Here is a 20,695-nt window from a genome sequence, read left to right on the forward strand (position 1 = left end):
GATAAAGTTAACTGCATTACCCTTTTCCAAATCTCCTTTCTGTTGGCCAGCTGAGTAAGATTGTCCTTGTCTGATTCCACCTTCACTTATCCAATTGGAACCAAAATATTTCCTGCCAAGGCTTCTCTTTTCATTGCCACAGTTATCTCCAGAATCCCTGAGGCATATGTCAACTTCTTGAAATAAAATATGTTTTATTTTAAACCTATGATATCCACCATTAACTTCAACAACAATTTGAAAAATGGCCCAAAACCTCTAAGTTAAGTGAATGGGTATGAACAATACCTAAAAATTAAATTGGAATAGGAAGACCAAGTTAATTTTTTCAATAGAGATTGAATCAGTTTGATTCTGTAAAAATTTCTTAATTATTTTTGAACTTGCATATAGAATCTAAAGCCGAAAATTATTTTGAATCAAGCAAACTGGTCTCCTGATTGAACTGACAGAACATATCCGAGATTCATTGGTCCAATAAGGAGGTACTGTGAAGGGCACAACCTTTACAGAGAAAGGACTTGCAATTCTGGTCTCCTTCCTATCGGAAAGATGTTGTGAAACTTGAAAGGGCTCAGAAAAGATTTACAAGGATTAGCCAGGGTTGGAGGATGTGAACTATAGGGAGAGGTTGAATAGGCTAGGGCTGTTTTCCCTGGAGCTTCGGAGGCTGAGGGGTGACCTTATAGAGGTTTACAAAATTATGAGGGGCATGGATAGGGTAAATAGGCAAAGTCCTTTCCCTGGAGTCAGGGAGTCCAGAACTAGAGGGCATAGGTTTAGGGTGAGAGGAGAAAGGTCTAAAAGAGACCTAAGAGGCAACTTTTGCACACAGAGGGTGGTACTTGTATGGAATGAGCTGTCAGAGGAAGTGGTGGAAGCTGGTACAATTGCAACATTGAAGAGGCATTTGGATGGGTGTCTGAATAGGAAGGGTTTGGAGGGCTATGGGCCGGGTGCTGGCAGGTGAGACTAGATTGGGTTGGGATATCTGGTCGGCATGGACAGGTTGGACTGAAGGGTCTGATTCCATACTGTATGTCTCTATTTATAACAAATAACTACTGAGCCTTTTATCTGAGTAAGAATTATACTCAACAAGCCATGAGTGTTACTCAATGGAATATTTCCAGCATTTTTCATTCACTGTTAATAACTTTACCTCCAGGGTCAGATATAACCCAAATTAACTGAAAGGCAAAACTCCAACAAGTAAATTCTTTACACCCCAATTTCCAAAGAACAATATTTACTGGATAGCTAATATATGAGTTCAAAGCAACACATGAAAACCCTCTAATAGGAACTACAATTTTAGCATTTGCAAGATTATAATTTTTAAGCCAGACAAGTTAGAGGAGAAAAAATATCTCAAAACAGAATACTGAAAACAGTCATTAGATCAGGTAACACTTATGGAGAGGATTTTTTTGTTGATTTTTTTTTGCTAAATCGGCATTATGTCAAGGTTTTTGGAGAGTTGATTATTGCATTCTTTAGCAGGTTCTCACCATATCCCATCAAAGTTTCTGCATTAAATACTGACCACCCCTATGGCATCTCTCACATTCACTTCAGGCTCCATATTACCATATGCCATTCCCAAACAACACTTAATAGATATCCCAGAATTCCCTGGCATCCTTTGTGTCTGCACCAGCTTCAAAATCTCATTGTGAAACTGTGTAAGCAAAGTCACTCATTATGGAGCTGCCTTGTACAGTTGCACTGGAAATAGCAGACAGATGTCCCATTCTGCAGCCAGGGTCCAGGAGATCCTGTTGAATGGGATGCAGACGTGGGACTTACTCTTCCCCTTGGACCATGAGTGGAGGCCATGACATTGGACTACAGCAGGCTGGTCCAAGCGAGGTTAAAGCAGTCTCAGCCATCAGGAGAAATGCCCAGCAATGTAGAAAGAAGGTCAATGATCTACTCGGCTACTGTGACACCATCTTCTCTCCAATGCCACACATTCACTCTATTTCTGCTTCTGTGCACACATCCCACAAAGGCTCATGCACTATCACTCTCACGCACACTACAACCTCTCCCCTTACTTGCTCTCACCCACCCCCAACAGTAATAAATCTGCATTCCTCCTGTGCTGCCTACTCACTTGGTTGCCATCTATACCAAAAGTAACTGCTGTGCCATCCACTTTCATCTCCCCAAATACCTGTGTCTCTCTCATTTCAGGATGAAAGCAGTCCACAATAGGGCAGAAAGACAATATAGGTATACAGTTGCCTGACATTCAGCTTCTTAACTCTTACATGGAGAGTATCTAGACTCTGATCACCCTCTGTGTCTGACCGACGGTGTCAAAGACCCGGAGTGCTATGGGGTTGCCCTTGACTTACAGCCATAGAATTGTACAGTATGGAAATAGACCCTTCGGCCCAATTCATCCATCCCATCTAGATATCCTGAATTAATCTAGTCCCATTTGCCAGCTTTTTGCCAATATCCCTCTAAACCCTTCCTACTCATATACGCAATGACTGAAGCATATTGAAAACTAAGACACATGTTGTTCCTTTGTGTCTGTAATAAACAGAAATGCAAGACAAATGAAATGAGCCTGAATGTTGATTGAAGGGGACAAAATGCAAAAAGGCAAGGCAATTCTAGACAGGGTTAGAGTGAGAATCCAAGTAGGCTTGGGGTGAGTGACCACTCTGAAAATGAGCAAAGAACATGATGATATAGCCAGGTCAAATCCATGAACTGGTAAATGTCCTTGCAGTAGCCTTACAATGATAGTTGACTGTGCAGAATTGAAGTTTAAAGGATGCTTATGGGTTATGGGTTATTAGACATTGACACATTATGGATGTCAGTGTCTGGGGATATGGAGTGCATTTGGCTGGAGGCCATGGAGTATGCCCTGACATGTTAGCAATCTCCAACATGAAGATTGTTCAGAGCAAGCAGCGAGCTGAACTTCCCACATACCCGCTCTTATATTCAAATGGAATTTTCTAGATATCAAGCTAGTTTGGTGAGTGTAGCAGAATGGGCAACTGATTAAAAGGTGTATAGGTCTGTTAAAAAGGCATTTAATAAGTAACAATCTCCCTTAATTGATAACTTCCTGATGCCTAGCACAAAATTTGTCATGCCACTTATGAAAAACATAAAAGATGGCACACGTTGCTCCCAAATAATGAGATGGACCTCTATTAGACGTCTCGGTCTGATTCTGTTACATGTTACGCCATATCCCACATTGTTCAGACCCCAATAACATTCCACCAAGCAATAACTTTTCAGATGGATATCCGCCCTTCATCAGAACTTATTTGAAAGTCTGCTTCTTGAAGTTATTCAATTTAAATTTTATTCTTTCGTTGCCTATCACAGATAGTCACCTATTTAAAACTCAATAGATTAATGTCTCTTTTAAAATGGTGAAAACAAATTATTAAGAATTTGCTAAATATTTATATGCAAGTGCCTCACAACATTATTTTATTGTCAGATCTGTTTAGAGTGCCACATTAACATTTTGATGTAGAATTGAACAGGACCTGAGAATCAAGCTCACAATACTCTTGACATTATTGTCATAGTTTAAAGTTTGTTGCAAAAACATTTGTGCAAGACTACATGGAAAGCTCAAATTTAAAATGAAAAGAAATAATAAGCAAGTTATGGTTTTGATGAATTAGATTCCAATGCTATGCATAAAAACGGAATCTGAAAGAAAATCTTCACTTGTTCATTTAATGCAATAACACAATTATTCAAATAAACATTGTCAACAATTCAAAACAGATGTTATGTTATTCATATACAATTTATATTTCTGACAGATAATTGTGGTGAGGAAAGGAAAGCTTTTACATTAAAAATATTACAATAGTACTTATATGTAATGAAATATTAACCAACATTAGACAAAACAAACAACGTCCCTCACTTTTATCAAATGGGTTTGTTCTGTGGAAAGATTGAGAATAAAGGAAGATATCAGGTTACGATAAAGAGAGAGTTAGAGACCTGAATTCCTCCTGTTGAAACGTTCCATCAAAAGATTTCTTTAAAATGTAGAGTTTCTTGACTGAAATGGGACAATTATTTTCAAACTATCCTTTAACGATGGGTATATTAGAGAACCTATTCCAATGTATAGTTATGAAAATGTTAAAAGATTAAACCAGCGGACAAGAAAGGTTGTTTTCTGCTCACAGTTTTTCATACTTATAAGTTTTCCACCATTTTGTTGAATATCAGTGGCAGATGCAATATTCCCCCTCATCCATCCATTCCAACTGATGTTGCTTAATATATAAAGTAGCTTCATTTCTGGAAACCAAACAGAGACAATTTCTAATAAAAAACTTTGCAGAACCAGATTTTCTTGGTGCTTTTATCTTGGTGGTGCTCAAACATTAAGTATTTGCTAACAGGTCTGATACAGCTATCCAGCAAGTTCTGAGTGCCCATATGCTTATATTACAATACTATTTCACATCAGGACGCAAGCACACAGATGGACATAATGAACTATGCATCACATGGTATGTATGCCCTTATGAATTCCTAATGAAGGGCTTTAGCCCAAAACATTGATGCTCCTGCTCCTTCCATGCTGCCTGACCTGCTGTGCTTTTCCAGCACCACACGCTTGACATACAAGTCCTTATGTTTAATGATGACATCTGTGGCCTAGGCTACTCTTCCTCCAGCTGAAGGATGATCTTCAAAAATAAAAGTATTTTACTTTATGTGAAAGAGAGAACATCAAATGTGCAAATGGGATAAAACCATAAGACATAGGAGCAGGAATTAGGGCATTCGGCCCATTGAGTTTGCTCTGCCATTCAATCATGGCTGAAAATGGGAAAATTAGGTTGAAAAACCTTTCTCCCTGTAACCTTTGATCTATCTCTGTTTTAAGTGTACTCAATGTCCTGGCCTCCACAGCCTTCTGTGGCAATGAATTCCACAGAATCACCACTCTCTGGCTAAAGAAGTTTCTCCTTATCTCTGTTCCAAAAGTCTTCCCTTTACTCTAAGGCTATGCCCTTGGGTCCTCGTCTCTCCTGCTAATGGAAACCTTTTCTCAATGTCCACCTTGTCCAGGCCGTTCAGTATTCTGTAAGTTTCAATCAGATCCCCCCTCCTCCTTCAAAGCACCATTGAGTACAGTCCCAGAGTCCTTAAGCATTCTTCGTATGTTAAACCTTTTATACCTGGGATCATTCTTGTGAACCTCCTCGGAACGGTCTCCAGAGCCAGTACATCTTTCCTGAGTATGGGGCCCAAAATTGCTCACAATTTGTTTGTCAGATAGAAAACTTAAGAGATAGCAACATCATGAGAAACAAAGTAACAGAGACTGTATGCACAAAATGTAAACTTGCATTTAAATATCAGACTTCAAACATGCCATGATTTTGATTGTGGCTAACAAAAGCAGTTTAGAGAAGGTGGTGAAGGGTGAAGCAATGCGAGGTATTACTTCCCAATAAACGTAACTGAAATGTAAAATTGCATATTGTCTCAACAGCCATCTAATTTCACATTTGTACTGAAAAATAATTTCTGTATATCTTGTCAATCCCATGATAATTTTATTCTGTAATGATCAGAATACTATTTTTCAGGCTTCTTAATTCATTATTTTATTGTTTCTGTAACAGAATATATTAAAACACAAAAGGTGGGAAAACGATATAAACAATTGTAAATGAGGCTTACTTTATAAAAGGTGAGTTTAAATCAGAGTGGTGCTGGAAAGGCACAGCAGGTCAGGCAGCATCCGAGAAGCAGGAAAATCGACAGTTCAGGCAAAAGCCCTTCATTAAACGATCAGTCCTCAGCAAAGGCCTTACCTTTATCCCCTTCCATCCACACATCAATGAATTTAATATGCATCATGATGTCCGTCAATTTACCTGCTCCTCGGATGCTGCCTGACCTGCTGTGCTTTTCCAGCACCACTCTGATCTAAACTCTGGTTTCCAGCATCTGCAGTCCTTACTTTTGCCTTTATAAAAGGTGAGTCTAGCCACAGATTCATAGCATGCATTCAATTTTTCATTAAATTCAAGCCGTTGTTTTGTCATTTTTCCACAAGAGACAATTTTTCGATTGTCTATTGTCACGTAGAGTTTAATTTAATACAAATTTTAATATTCCAACATCTAGATAGCTTTATTTCAATTAAACTGTTCAAATTTTGGCACTGTAAATGTTTGAAATGTCATTATTTAAAAGGGACAAAATTCAACATTCCAAAGTTGGGCACTGCATTTACAGAAAACATATGAAGATTGCAAATTTTGAGAGTTGTCATAAAATAGCTATCAGCATCCTTCTGACTGGAGTATTATCAGCACCAGGGGAGGAAAAAGCAATTCACTATGACTTTTAGAATGAGAGCCAAAAGGAGGAGAAAGGGTAGTGTGATCCTGGAGTACTGGTTAATTTTAGCTGAGAAAAGTGATCCCAATATGCTTGATGGGGTCCAGTCAGATTTGGTGATGATGGGTTGCTTGCTCAGACGTGTATTCTTCTAGACCCTTTGGGAGCAAGGATGTGAAAAGGTGCAGGGTAGTATAGTGGGGAAAAGGTTACAACTGAAATGTCTCATACTTTTACTTGGAAAAAGGTTTAACAATACGTTCCTGCAAATAAACATTATAACATTCAGATATGACACTCTTTTCAAAAGCAAGCTCAAATGCAACAGGTCCATTGCAACAAACAAAAAGTTCCATGTGGAACACATGACACTCTCGAAAATAAGAACAGGCAAAGTTCCAAAACAAAATGTTGTTATTGACATCCATTATATTTGGGCTGTTTAAAAATTACTCTAATCATTTGTTGGTACTCTCTTTTAATATATTCCTACAAAAATCTACTTCCTTAAGACTGATTTATTTTAATTATTGATAAAATGTTACAAAATGCCTGTACTTCTGCATTTCAGACAGAATTTTTTCCAGAAGAGATAAAATTGTTTAAATGTATTTTAACTTGTTGTAGTACAATATATGTAGCATGCCATTATTTCTGATGTGATTAACTAAGGCTTTGGTCAATTTATTCTATCTGGTATTGTGATGGATTGAAGAATAGAAAAACATCCAGTATCAATTAAATGAGTTTAACTTTGCAATATCAGAGTGGATCATTCACCATGGTCATATAGGAATTATACCTAACATTATCATTAAATCATGAATATTGTTTTTGAATTTCAACTTTTAATATTGTTGCTTTTGGTTTCCCATATACATGTTTCAAATGGAATCATCCACAGAATGTTTTGTTTTGTGATTTTTGTAAAATCTTGTTGCTTTCAGAATTTAGGATTTGTCATTCAGTCTCGATATCTTCACTATATATATTCATAATTATTGTTAGCCAGTAGCTTAAATTTGCATTAACATGATTCTAATGAATGTTTTAGTGTTTAATGCTAAATAGAGGATGCTGAGCTGATTAAAGCACCAAGTGCAGCAAAATGCTTTAATCAGCTTCAGATTCCAATTTCAGTATGACAAGCTTAACCATTAATTATTACTTTGAGTAGATGGATTGGGGAAAAGGAAATGAGAGACAATGGTGTAAATTTAAGACTGACTATAGCACCATTTCCTAAACTCCTAAGAATGCATGTTTGCATCCTCAATGCAATAGACAATATATTGATTGATCATAATGACTTATCTACAGGTGACAGATATCAATATTCAGCAGAGCAAATCAAAATTAAAAAGTAATAAGATGGACATTGATAAGTATGAATAACTTGGATTCTTAAAAGATAACAAGTAAATAGTAACAATGTTTTGGAAGTACAAAGTTTATATGGAGCCTTCATCTAGTGAATTGAATGTAAAAGTATTCCATGATACTATTCAAGGAAGAATAAAGAATTGTTCCATTATTTTAGCAAATACTTATTTTTCAACCAACATAACCAAGAAAATAAATAGACTTGTTATTGATTCTGGAAACTTGCTTTGAGCAAAATGACTGTTACATTTGCCTACATAAGTCAAAGATTTTTTTTTAAAAAATCATTCACAGAATGTGGGCATCGCTGGTTCCACAGCATTTATTGCTCATCCTAATTGTCTGGGGGTAATTAAGAGTCAGTCAATCACATTGCTATGGATTTGTAGTCACATGTAGGCCAAACCAGATAAAGATGACAGATCTCCTTCCCTAAAGGATATTAATGAACCATATATTTAATGAAAATCAACAGTGATTACATGGGTCACCACTGGGATAATATTTTTTTTATATTCCAGTTTTAACTGAATTTAAATTTCACCATCTAGCATGGTGGGATTCAAGCCTATGTCCCCACAGCATTAACGTGGGATCCAGTGACATATATCACTACACCATAGCACCTTTTTGAAGAAAGTGGATCATATGCTCATCTGCACCCATTGAGAGCAAAGATGCAAGGGTGAAGGGTGCAGGGTGGCAGAGTGAGATAACCAAACTACATTTGGAGAGATTCATGGTTTACTAGAAAATAAAGTGTTTAACAGTATGTTCACTGAATAAAATTGTGCTTTTGCTGTAAATAAACATTCTGGCTTACACTATAGTGTACTGAAGCCACCACTTCCATCCCCAACACGCATCAGTAACAAAAACTTTCTTTGTAATTACATTAAATATTAACAAAGAAAAATCAAGGTGAAAGGCTTAGGGATGGTTAAATTACGACGGCGGAAAAAAAGTCTGTTTCCACTGAACTTGTAAATATCCTCACCAGATGGTTTGCGATTAATGTATGTGTGGTCTCTAGGACCCAGTCGCGGCCCTCTGCTGGCAGTAGAAAGGCAGTGCTGACTCCTCCTTATCTGTAGTGTCAAACTTGACATCACCCTGAAAGCTGTGCATGGTAACTTCCACAGCGATCACAGCTCCCTCAGATCATTGCTGGCATGCTTCACAGAGATATGCTCCACTCACAACCGATCACAGCTCCAAAATGGCCTTGGGTTTCCAAATCCGCATTCTCTCTCTGATCCTCTGCTGTGTTATCTGCGTGGCACAATCGATTGGGCATTCTGCAAATGAAGGTAAGAATTAAAAAGAGATCTGAACATTATTCCTCACTGAAGTATTAGAGACGGTCTAGCACACACCGAGTGGGTGGTACTGTACGGCAAGAGGCTGAGCTGCCATCATCTTTTAAGGTGGTCAAGGGCACAATTTAGCAACCTTAATTAATCAAACCGAGTCCATTCAACAATTTCAGCCACGGCTCTCATAATGTTATCGCTGCGATATTTAAACGCTACCATCAGTACTATTGCAGTAAAACAACAGTAAATGAAATCAATTGGAGGGTTAGGGTTAAAATGAGAAAGTTCAAGTAATATGAGTTTGTATGGTTAGCAAAGCAGGAATAAAGGGAATTATTTAAAATCAAGCTTTTCTACCCTCTGTTACTATGAGAATTCAGACATGGCCCGGCAAGTTGATCAATCCACACAGGAGTTATAATGACAGCCACATCTAATAAAGGCGCGTAGGAAAAGAAGTCTCAGCTATGTTAAAGAGTTGAGTCAGTAAGTACTGTTTGGAACGTGTTTATATTGTGAAGCCCATTCTCACACGACAGATTAAATGGCCCTTCATCCTTCACAGATTCACTTTTTCCAAGTATTCGTAAATAAAGGCACGATCATAGCAAGTTTTCCAATTCTGCACCGTTGTTTCTCTGCATGAAGGTACCGTCCGGAAGTGTAAAAAGCAGCAGAGATCAGTTGGGGAGAAACGTGTACACCTGGTGCGCTGCTCAGTTTACGGGGCTAACTCGCTTGAAACTGCCGTTTGTTATTCAAAAGTCCTACAAAATGAATTGGCCAGTCAGGCTGAGATGAGATCCTGAAATCCTCGGTGCATCATTGACACTTCAAAAAAAACTTAAACCTTTTCCTGTAAATTAATTAAAATCCCTTTTCCAGTCTGCGTAGGTCGAGAGTTTGAAATGACTTTATTATCTAAAGTGCAAACTATCTAAGGAAAGGTGAAGTCGGTGTAGAAATAAAGTATTTTTCAGACCTGGGTAGTTTGCATAGCATATAATGTGTTTAAACTCACTTTATAAAATACACATACAGACAGTTGTCCGACTACAGCCCAATTCATCTTCACAGTTTATTTACTTGAACAAACCCCCGGCGATTAAAAAAAAGGATAGGTCTTAAACTCAAACACAATTACGTTTTAACTCAGACAGATTTACCTTTAGGTAGTGACAGAAAGAGTTTTAGAGATAGGCTGCGTGGAGACAGTCGTGTTTAAATATGACTTTGTGAAACTGGATGGCAAACTCGGCAAATTGTGGTTGAAAGAAGGGGGAAATAATTTGACGGAAAGGCAATGTCATTCCTAATACCAGATTATTAGATAAAACCAAAATGTAAAGTACAAGGTGAGCACATGGGTATGTTTTCACGATACTGAAATTACATTGATAACGAATTAGTATTATGGAGAAATATTTTTTTCATAGTTGATAAAAGTTGCCAGAGCTGATAATAAAAATCATGATGCGAATTAATAAAATGAGTTGCTCCAAGATCAAGTCAGTTTTCTGTTTTGGTAAGTGAACATGAATGAAACTGCTCACTGATGCTATTCGGTAAAGGTTAGATGCATGCGTCAAATCTTATGGCCACCACTTAAACGTTTGATTAGAAATTCCACGTTTAGTTTCCTTTCGGAAACTTTCTGACTATAGCCGATCCGCTGAAGGTTCCGTGTGGTTTACCTGCACGAGTGCTACAGGGTTTTGTGTGCGTAAAGTTTTACTTTTAATTCCCTGTATTCAGGCAGGTTTTCCAAATAGTTTTAAATGCACATTTATGCACATTTGGGTGAGGACTTGTTGGGCCGAAGGGCCTGTTTCCACACTGTAGGGAATCTAATCTAATCTAACCTACAGCATTTATTTTATCTTCGGTTTGGTGGTTCATTTTGGATTTTGGCTTTTAAAAGCAATGGAAACTTCCATATACGGCGGCCTGCTTTGTTGTGTTTATTTTGTAGCATTATCGAGTAAAATCAGGGAATAGATCCCGCCGGGAAGTAATTATTCAATTAGTTGAAATCTGACCAGTGTGGGTCACTGCAGAGCTTTCCTGAGGAAAAGGAGGGATCTGGGCATCGAGGGGAGCAAACTTGTTCACTTTCATAGATTAAAACAAGCTTACTTTATTCCGGCTTTTTTCCTGTCCAGTTTGAAACGAAGGTCGAAGTATTAATCTGACTCAGGTTAAATAAATAAAGTTGGCGGAGACTGGGGAACAAGGTAAAATTATAGCGACGAAAACAACATGCACACAAATGCATGTCAGTTAAGGGGTTAAGGTCTCAATATGAAACAATTTTAAACTGAAACATTTTGTTTTAAAACTGTTCCATACTGCACACACTCAGCATTATGTCAAGAAATTAAAACTCCCTTTGCTGCAATTTTGTTGTCCTTAACGTTTACACAAATCATTCCTGCGATAGAATGAATCCAACTTTTCCATTGTTTGCATTCAATGAAACAGTGAGCAGGAATGATTAGACACACAGCTAGTTGTTCCACGCGCTGCAGCAAGCACCTTTATTTTAAAGGCAGTCAACATGTTCCCCATTTTAAAAGCTTGGCAGGACACAATTCAGTCAGGATTCGGATCTTTAAAAATGGTTGGGAACTTGTTTCTCATGGGCCGGGGTTTTCGCAGTGACCCCATCTACAACACACTCTTAGAAAACTCCAAAACCATCAGCAGCACCTTTTAAAGTGATGTTCTGTCAGCCAGCGTTACGATAACAAGGTTGAAACTTTTTGCCAGTTCCCCCGTTTAAAATATCACGATTTCCTGTTTGAACATTGCACGAATATTACTTGATGTGAGAATGAGAGAGAAAGGGACACGCGAAGCTCTGTTTCTGCCTATTTCCAAATAAATCGTTTAATTTTGAAATGTGGGGTCCACATGTAGAGGCGGTCAGCTGCCTCTCTCTCTCTCTCAGTGTTGGACCCAGTACTCGGTTTGCAGCTTAATTTTAAATTGCTTCGAGCAAGCCGTCTGTCACTTTCCATTGGGCCAATTTAGTGGCTGCAAGCAACAGAAACTGGATGAGGACATGGGGCGATTCCTTCGGCTGAGGAAGCAATTGAATTGTTTTGGACCAAGCTTAATGAGGCAGCGCCGAGGGGGTGGGTGTCGGAGCCTTCAGAAGACGACACTTCCCAATCGCATTTCGCATCCGCCGGCCCTGTGCTACCTTTTTGTTCGTGGGATTCGTGTTCCCACAAGAGATGAGCGGACGGTTTACTCAGTTAGAGTGGCCGCCGTGTGGGTAAAGTAGGCGGCTAGTTTTGTGCTGGGCCGGTGGTTATTCTAATTCTGGGGAGGAAATCTCTGATAGAACTCCGATCTCACGCCTTCCCAACGATAGGGGAAACTGACCTGGGAGGGTCCTCTTTGCCCGTTGGTCTGAAGAAAGCGATAAATCCGCGCGCGTGTGTATATATAAGGCTCGGGTTTAGTTCCAACGTCTGAGCTGGTCGTGCTGATCAAAGCACTGTTTAAACAGCCTCACACACTGAAAGAGGCAGACGCAACAGACATTTAAATGCTAAGTGGATGCAAGAGCAATATAATCGACAAAGCGGCGACTGTGAGGGTTTTGTGTGTGTGTGTGTGTGTGTGAGAGAGAGAGGGGTTTCCTGTGTTGGCTGGAATACTGCAGTGTATCGGAGCTGACAGCCCTCTGTGAAAGGGGATGGTCATAGCTCTGGAGAATACAGCCCAGGGGTGCAGAGGGAGGAGAGAGACACCAGGGAGCAATAGGCGAGACGTGGAGTGTCTCCAACCCCGCATCCAACATCATGTTAGTGGAAGGACAAATGCATAGCGACCTTGTTAACCTTTGCACACAATCCTATGAATGTTGTCGGCGCCTTTCATGTTCTGCAACAATGTCAGAAAGGTCTTAATTGACGTTTTGTTCCTAGTGAGTTTCTACTCGATTCTCCCTGTGACACTCAAACCCGTTTTATTTTCGCCTCCAAGCTTTTTTCTCCATTTACTGTGTATACGCCGGCATAACTTATTAAACAGATTACTCTTTCTACAGAAAAAAAATGAAAATGTGCCGGTAGAAATGGTAATCATCTTATTTTGAAATGGAATGTTTAGTTTAGTGGAGTATGAAGATATCTTTTCAGCTGGATACAAAGAATTCAATTGATCACTGAGATTAACAGAGTCGAGACGCCGAGAATCCCCATTATCGAGATTACTAGGGTAACTGCAGCTAACTTTCCATTGCCATTTCCAAATGAGAAGTATAGAATTCGGGTTTCTTTATCATGCATTAACAACGAATAGCAACGACACTTTGTCGGTTAATGGGCCACGAGACCATTTCTGTAAATGGAATAAAAATCCACACCATTTCAACTACCCTTTTGCTTGTTATTTTTTTTTTCAAAACAATAAAAGATTTTCGCTAAGTTTTCCTTTGAAAGTTTGTTTCATACAGCTAACTTGAACCCAGTGTTTACTATTGTTAGGATATCAATGGCAATCATTCGAAATGAGAAACCAATCATTTGTACAGCTATAACTCATGCTAACTGATGTATATATGCTCACAGTCTATTAGTGTGAGTGCAGAATGTAGTGCTGATATCTGTCAGGACTCGTAAAGAAATATCCAAGTGCCGATTGTAGTCTTAAGGGCGTTCATTGGTGTTAAAATCAGCAAGATGAATGCCAAGGAAAAATTCAAACATCAATTAATTAGTCTGAAATATTGGAATCTACTGTTTCTGGCTACGATCTGGCCTCAAGTTAAAGCTTTCATTGCTGACCGAATTCTCCCCGCAACCCCCTCACGTTCCAATTTAATTCAGCTTTTCTTTGGAGATGATAATATTTCTCCACAATAATTTATTATTAAATTATCTCATTGAGTATTTTTGGTATTAAATCTGTATAGTGGACATTTCCACTGCAAAGTCTGGTTTTTAAAGTTGACAAGTTTCAAGGGGAGGTGAATGCATCTTCCAAATACATTCGCGCTTTAAAATGTATTCCACTCTATCAATTTAAAGTGTACCAACATAAAACTTAGAGGATACGTTGACTGGATAAAATAATGATGGAATGTGGATGTTTTGACTCAAATGCCATTTTGTGAAACGCACACAGGGATGTCATTGTGCCAGCATATAACTGCAACAATATCTTTTTTAAAAAATTAATTAAAACGAGAAGAGCCACTAAATTATTGAATTATTCTATATTGCTGTGGACGTTGCATTTGTTCTGTAGTCTGAACATTTCTAGTGGCTATGGAGTTGAATGGAGAATTTCACAGCAAGTGTTTTCTAGGTGTGAGCAAAGCTGCAGGAAAATTCACCACAAAAATAATCAAATCTTTCCCAATAAAACAATAATGCAATAATGGCTATGGGCTGCTCTTGAAAGGTGATCGATCTGTTAAAAGTAACATGATTGTGCTTTTCCTGATAGCTAGTTTAGATAGGGTGACTGAGCAATGCAGATAGGAACCCCTTGGGTATTTGAACCAATGGTCAGGGAGCTATAATTGGTCTGGTTTGATACATAATTTTGGCCTGTTTGAGTGTACAAGCTGCCACTTTTGAATGCAATCTAATGACTCTGACTGCAAGTATATTTCTGTGGACATTGTATATAAGTTCAGAATTGGTGGTAATTCTGATGCTTTGATAGTCCAACACCCTCCTGGTACTTACTGAAAAATGGTCCCATTGCTGAAATCCTAAATGGTGATCTATGCCCATCAAACCCTACTATATAAATCAAACCCTTTAAAATGTAAGGGAAGAAAGGTTCCAAACATGTAAGAGCAAATCCAATGCCATCAGTGGAAGTAATTAATTTTGCAATAATTAGACTTCAATTTTCTTTGTGGCTAATGGGAATTGAGATGCAATTGTAATGGTTAATCTGTAATGTGTGGAGGATATTACTTTTTAAATTTGGAAATAATTGCAATCATCATGTTGCTATTGTATACGGATCTCAAAAAAATTGAAATGTGAAAAGGTCAATTGTTTTTCCCTTTCTGTTTCTCAAGGAAATTTGTGATTAGTTCAATCCTGGAATTTCAAATAATTTCAAATAAAGAATAGCACATTTAAATGAACAGATCACAACATAAAACGTAGCCAATGTAATCACTAAAATTTCAAGCCCATAGTTATTGAGCTTTATTATACCGTACTTTATAGATTTTTTTTCCCACCACCTAAATGGAACATTATTTAATTGAACAATAACCCTTTTTGTGGATTGCAGCTTTCACTGAGATCTTCACATTGGGTACTAAACCATTTTGAGGAGCAGTCTTTATTCATGTGATTGTAGAAGTCTCTGACTAATGGAGAATGGGCATCACGCAGCAACAAATTCAGTCCAACTAATTCTATCCCAAACCAATTTGGTCAACTCAATCCAACTGAAGACAGCCAGGAACAGTAAGCAGAGTACAATAAACTCAGTCACATGCTCTGTCCATATTGGAGAAATGATAAAAATGCAAAGGATAAGCCATCACCTTATTTAAGAAATCATACCATCTGCACAATAAATCCTCTTCTCTACTAAGGCTCACTGAATACACATTTGGATAATGGAAATATAAATAGGCAGAAATATAGTTTAAAAGAAGTTATATGTGGATTACTTTTGAGATTTATTTTGCTATTCTGAATTGTGTTCATTTATATTTCAGACATAACATACTTTGTTATACCTGACAATGATGTTATCTATTTGTCATTTTTCTTTTCTTTGTAACTACCACAGTCCAAGGGACAGAAGCATATGAATACTTTTCAAGCTAGATCTCCAGTTTCACAATATGTTGCTATTTGCCACTTCTGTAAGTGGTTAGGATAGTGCTCATTAACTGCAAAGAAAGGCACTATTCGCATATGTGACTAATTATTTATCAATCATGACCAAAATTATGGCACAATGCCCATTCTGGACTATGGCCACTTAGTAAATAGAATATTGCAGCAAAATATGCAGCCATAACACAAATCCTTTATTTGGAAAGCTGCTATCATTATTCATTCATGCCTGCAGTACTAGTGAGTTCTGTCCTTTAATCACTTGTGAAAAATGCAACCCATGCACATATACACTAGTACTGTTGAGATAACCTATATTTCATGCAGAGATTGAAATGAGTGAAGAGATTGTCAGAAGGGGAGAGCTGAGTGCCAGCTAGATAATTAAGAGCTGATAGAGCTGGAGATTAGTAATGGCAGCTGTGGACTAGGTGATTGATGGCTGTAGTAACCACAGCATTAACACTTTGTTAAAGTAGAGCCAGCTCAATCCTATCACTTCGCACTCATTGACTGCATACTGCGTTATTGTCTCTCATGTGCACAAGTTGTTCTGACATTGTCTGTAGATGAATTATGCGACGTATACACTATAGATTCTGACAAATGATATTCAAGGTGTAATAACTGCAGTCAACACTCACAGGATCAGGGCTAGAAACAGGATTAAGCAACCCTTTGAGCCTCTTCCAACATGAATAGACAAATTGGAAGAAAGTCATAAAGTGATGTTTCAGTGTGAAGTTGGGGTAAATCAGTTGCAGGCATACTTTCCTTCAGCTTTTGTGCTAAAGTTACACAAAAACTTTCCAAGAAATTTATCATATTCAATCTGTGGTGCACATGCAGTGTACTGCTGAAGCATTGTATTCCAGAAACTGGTACAAAAGTAAGTTCAAGTAATATCACACCTGATACTCAAACAGTTCCTGCCTCTTGCATTACATTTCCATCAAAGTTGTAAATTTGCTTCCAGTGGCAACTGTTGAGTGATCTGAAGTCTTTGCTGCAAAAAGGCACACTTTGTACAACAGATTGCAAGAACTGACAGCAAACTTGAGCAACAGATTTGTCAGAAAGAAACCTTTCCTTTCAGGCGACGCAACTTTCTCAACATCAGGCTAAGTATATTGAAAATTATAATATGAAATTTTCTGTGAATGATTTGGATGGGATATACCTAACTTGGGAACCAGGGTATGCCATTTCCCCTATCTAGTAAGCTTGGTTGATCTGAGTGCTATTAGTCCTTCCCATCCACCAGTATTGTCAGGAGTGAGCTTTGCAGATTACCATTATCGTTGAGTTTTGTTCCCCCTTAGATAATAGCTTTTCGTGCCTCGAGTGATGCTTGGACATTGTAATTCTGTCTCTAGAGACAGTATTATAATAAGGAATATAAAATTCATTACTGTACAAATTTGGAGCAGAGAATGACTATATTTGTTGACTCTGCTCATTGTTCAGTGTTTCACCTGGGCTGTGAGATCCCTTGACTGCATCAAGTGCTCGAAAGTGAAATTGATGTTTGCACCATGTAAGTCATACCAAAGTATGAGTGTATCGTGTGATGAAATTTGTGCTATTTTGTTAGCATGTTTTATTTCATGGCTTCTTGTAATTCAATAACATTTCTACGATGTGCATTTAGCTGATTGTAGGACATTTTAAAGGTACTATAATGTCCTGCCAGCTGTTTGAGTTGGCGAAGCATCTCTGGCAGATTGCAGAAGCATCTTATCAGCTTGTCAGAAGTGACAGTGCCCAAAAAAGGCACTTGCAACATGAGTACTAAGTGGTGCGTGTTCAATTGCCTTTTTGAAAAGTCAACACGCAGTAATAATGCCTTCATGGTTGACTCTAATATATATTTAACCTTCCATTAGTGCAATTAGGATAATAGACAACAAAGGGGGCTGTAACCATTACAGATACTACATTCCTGCACCTTAGAACATCATTCTCCTTCCAAACATAGATTTTTTTTGCAAGATAAGGAGAACAATTTTATTTATTTAATTTTACATTAAGCAGAGGAGGTTAAATAGAGATTTTATGGTACAGGAGCAAAATATTAAATATCTGAAACACAATTTGTCCTTCAAATTCAAATGTTAATTCACAAAAAAAAAGCGGAATTGGAAAAAAGAATTCAAATTATGGCTGACAGAGTTAGTTGCAAACATCAACACGACTTTAGAAGTTATGGTTTCCGGAACCTTTCTGTAACCTCATTGATATCAAGCTTCTTTTATAACTCCCTAGAGTGGTTCTCTTCTATCCATACTTCTGCCCATCCTTTCTGTAATTATACACTCTCAATAGTGGTCAATTCAATGGTAATTTAACCTTCAGATACCTCTTGTATCTTGATCTTTTTATGATCGTATTTCAAAAAGCCTTGTGAAATATTGTTTTGTGTGAGGAATGTTATGGAAGTGTAAGTTGTTTCTGTTGTATAGGTTGGAAATGATCTTGTTTTATTTGTTAACACTGGACAGTAACCTATCTAAAAGCCAGAAGGCTGGAAATATAATAGGATACCCAGAGTTTTATGGGTTAGAGAACAATCCATCAACACATAAACACTTCCTCCACTCAATTATTTCTCTATTATTATAACTTGTACGCGGTTGGCTTTTCCACAAGCTGCCAGGAAGGAAGGTCACTTGATGCTCAAATAAAACAAAGTCGCATATTGTTATGTCAAAACTGATTGCAACATAACTGAACTGAACTCTGTGATTAATTTTCATGCACTTTCATTATTCACAAGTACATATCTTTGCAAGACTCTTATCCATCTGCATGATCACACCTTTCAGGAATAAGTAAAATGCTTCATATACATAACCTGGGGAGATGATAGCCTAATGTTATTATTAGCTCGATTATTAATCCAGCAAATTTAGGTAATGTCCTGGGACTTGGGTTCAAATCCTGCCATGACGAATGGTGAAATTTGGATTAAATAACAAATCTGAAACTAAGAGTCTAATTATAACCATGAACTGTTTTCAATTGCAGGGAAAATCCATCTGGTTCACTAATGTCCTTTAGGGAAGGAAACTGCTGGCCTACATGTGACTCCAGACCCACAGTAATGTGATTGATTTTTAACTCCCCTCTGGGCAATTAGGAGTGGACAATAAATACGCACATCTTGTAAATGTATTTTAAAAATTGACTTTGAATTGACTTATTATGTAGACAAACGTAGCAGTCATTTTGCACAGTGCAAGTTCCTGGAAACAACATTGTGATCAATCATAAGTCTATTTATTTTCTTGGCTGTGTTGCTTGAAATAGAAATATTAGCTAAAACATTGGAACAATTCCTTAATACTCTCTGAATAGTGTCTCAGCATCTTTTCACAATAAATTCATGAAAACAAACAGTAATATCTTGTTTTAAAAAGATTTACAAGAATGTTGCCAGGATTGGAGGGTTTGAGTTATAGGGAGAGGTTATAAAGACTGGGGCTGTTTTCCCTGGAGCATCGGAGGCTGAGGGGTGACCGTATAGAAGTTTATAAAATCATAAGGAGCATGGATAGGGTAAATAGACATAAATATGTTGCAGAAATTGTCAGGTCTTTGAAATTTATTGCATGAACTATTCCCCATAAGAACAGCATTAGCTTGGTGTTATAGCATGTGTTAATTACAAGGTAAAGTTTCCGGTCCAATTCATGTTCCTCAGTTCCAAATTCAAAAGTGCACTCTTTATTTCATCAGTGTGACACTTCAAAGTCTCATTGCTAATTATTCTAATTCTGATGCATGTGGCAGAAATGTTCCCTTCTGAGAAGCAGCAAGGATCAGGAAGGAACAATAATCAGGTGAGTTGGTCCCAGGGAAATAATCTTCCCTTAGAAATTAAAGTCTGCCTATGGAGGCTCAGCATTGACTTTCTCAACTTGTCTCCAATTACATCTGATTAAGATCAATTAGTACCAACTAAGGTACCTCAGACTGCATAGGCTGCAAGTGAGATGAGAAAGAGCTGGCCTACCCAAGTAATCATTTGATTAACTTGTGCAGAAAATATGTCAATTTGAGGTGGATCAGAGATCAGGCAAGTCCCTTGAATGGCACTAATTTGTGCAAGACCGAAGCACTAGAGAAGATAGTGGCTCTCAGGGGCCAACAATCTGACCTCTGACCACAAACCCCAGAAATCCTTTCCAAACAGTTCTCATAGTACATCTTGCCTCTGCTCCCCCACTTGGAAGGTTGGCAATGTTGGTATCCTGGCAATAGCAACAGCTTCAGCCTTAATACTGCCAGCCTCTGAATGGCTGGCAACTTCAAGCCAGGGTGGCTTGGGGGATATGGAGTATTGCTTAACCAGGAAATGATGCTTCCAACAGCAATAAAGTGACCACTCAGGTACCAGAGAGACTTGGAGGTTATGTGTCTTGCAAATAGTAGATCAATGTTTGAAGACAAAACCGGAAAATCCTAGCAAAGTTGACCATTAGCATTTTGAAATGATAGTGAGCTCCTCAACCAATGAGTCAGCATTTTACAATCAGCTCTTCCACTAGATCATGAATCTGTACCAAGCAGGAGGTGGACCAAGAGGCTATCTCATGGATTAAATGGGAATGTGAAACTAGGTATCATGAACAACCGGATCAGTTATGGAGTGCGGAATTACAGGCCAGTCAACTTTATACATTGTTTTCTTCTATTGCTGGTCATGCTTGGAATGGTGACAATAATGATTTAAAAAAATTTGATATCTGGCAGTTCCAATTACAAGTGTTTATTTAGTGAGTGTCC

General features: G+C 38.1%; 1 protein-coding gene and 1 long non-coding RNA gene across 5 annotated transcripts in view; one reads left to right on the forward strand and one right to left on the reverse strand.

The window, feature by feature from the left end:
- Window positions 1–3,831: 3,831 nt before the first annotated feature.
- Window positions 3,832–13,473, reverse strand: LOC122555323. 2 transcript variants are annotated; one of them, XR_006313232.1, is made up of 3 exons: window positions 12,465–13,473; window positions 8,756–9,056; window positions 3,832–4,311 (listed from the first exon to the last, which is right to left on the reverse strand). It is a non-coding gene; the product is annotated as an uncharacterized LOC122555323 (long non-coding RNA). The 2 variants fall into 2 exon arrangements; XR_006313233.1 differs by having other exon boundaries at window positions 11,784–13,473.
- Window positions 8,885–20,695, forward strand: part of epha3 (eph receptor A3) — a 244,779-nt gene continuing 232,968 nt past the window's right edge. For all 3 annotated transcript variants that reach the window (XM_043701195.1, XM_043701197.1, XM_043701196.1), the window contains exon 1: window positions 8,885–9,068. In XM_043701195.1, coding sequence (XP_043557130.1) covers window positions 8,885–9,068 — 184 coding nt within the window. The remainder of the gene's footprint in view (window positions 9,069–20,695) is intronic.

Source organism: Chiloscyllium plagiosum, chromosome 12 (assembly GCF_004010195.1).
Source record: "Chiloscyllium plagiosum isolate BGI_BamShark_2017 chromosome 12, ASM401019v2, whole genome shotgun sequence".
NCBI classification, from domain to species: Eukaryota; Metazoa; Chordata; class Chondrichthyes; order Orectolobiformes; family Hemiscylliidae; genus Chiloscyllium; species Chiloscyllium plagiosum.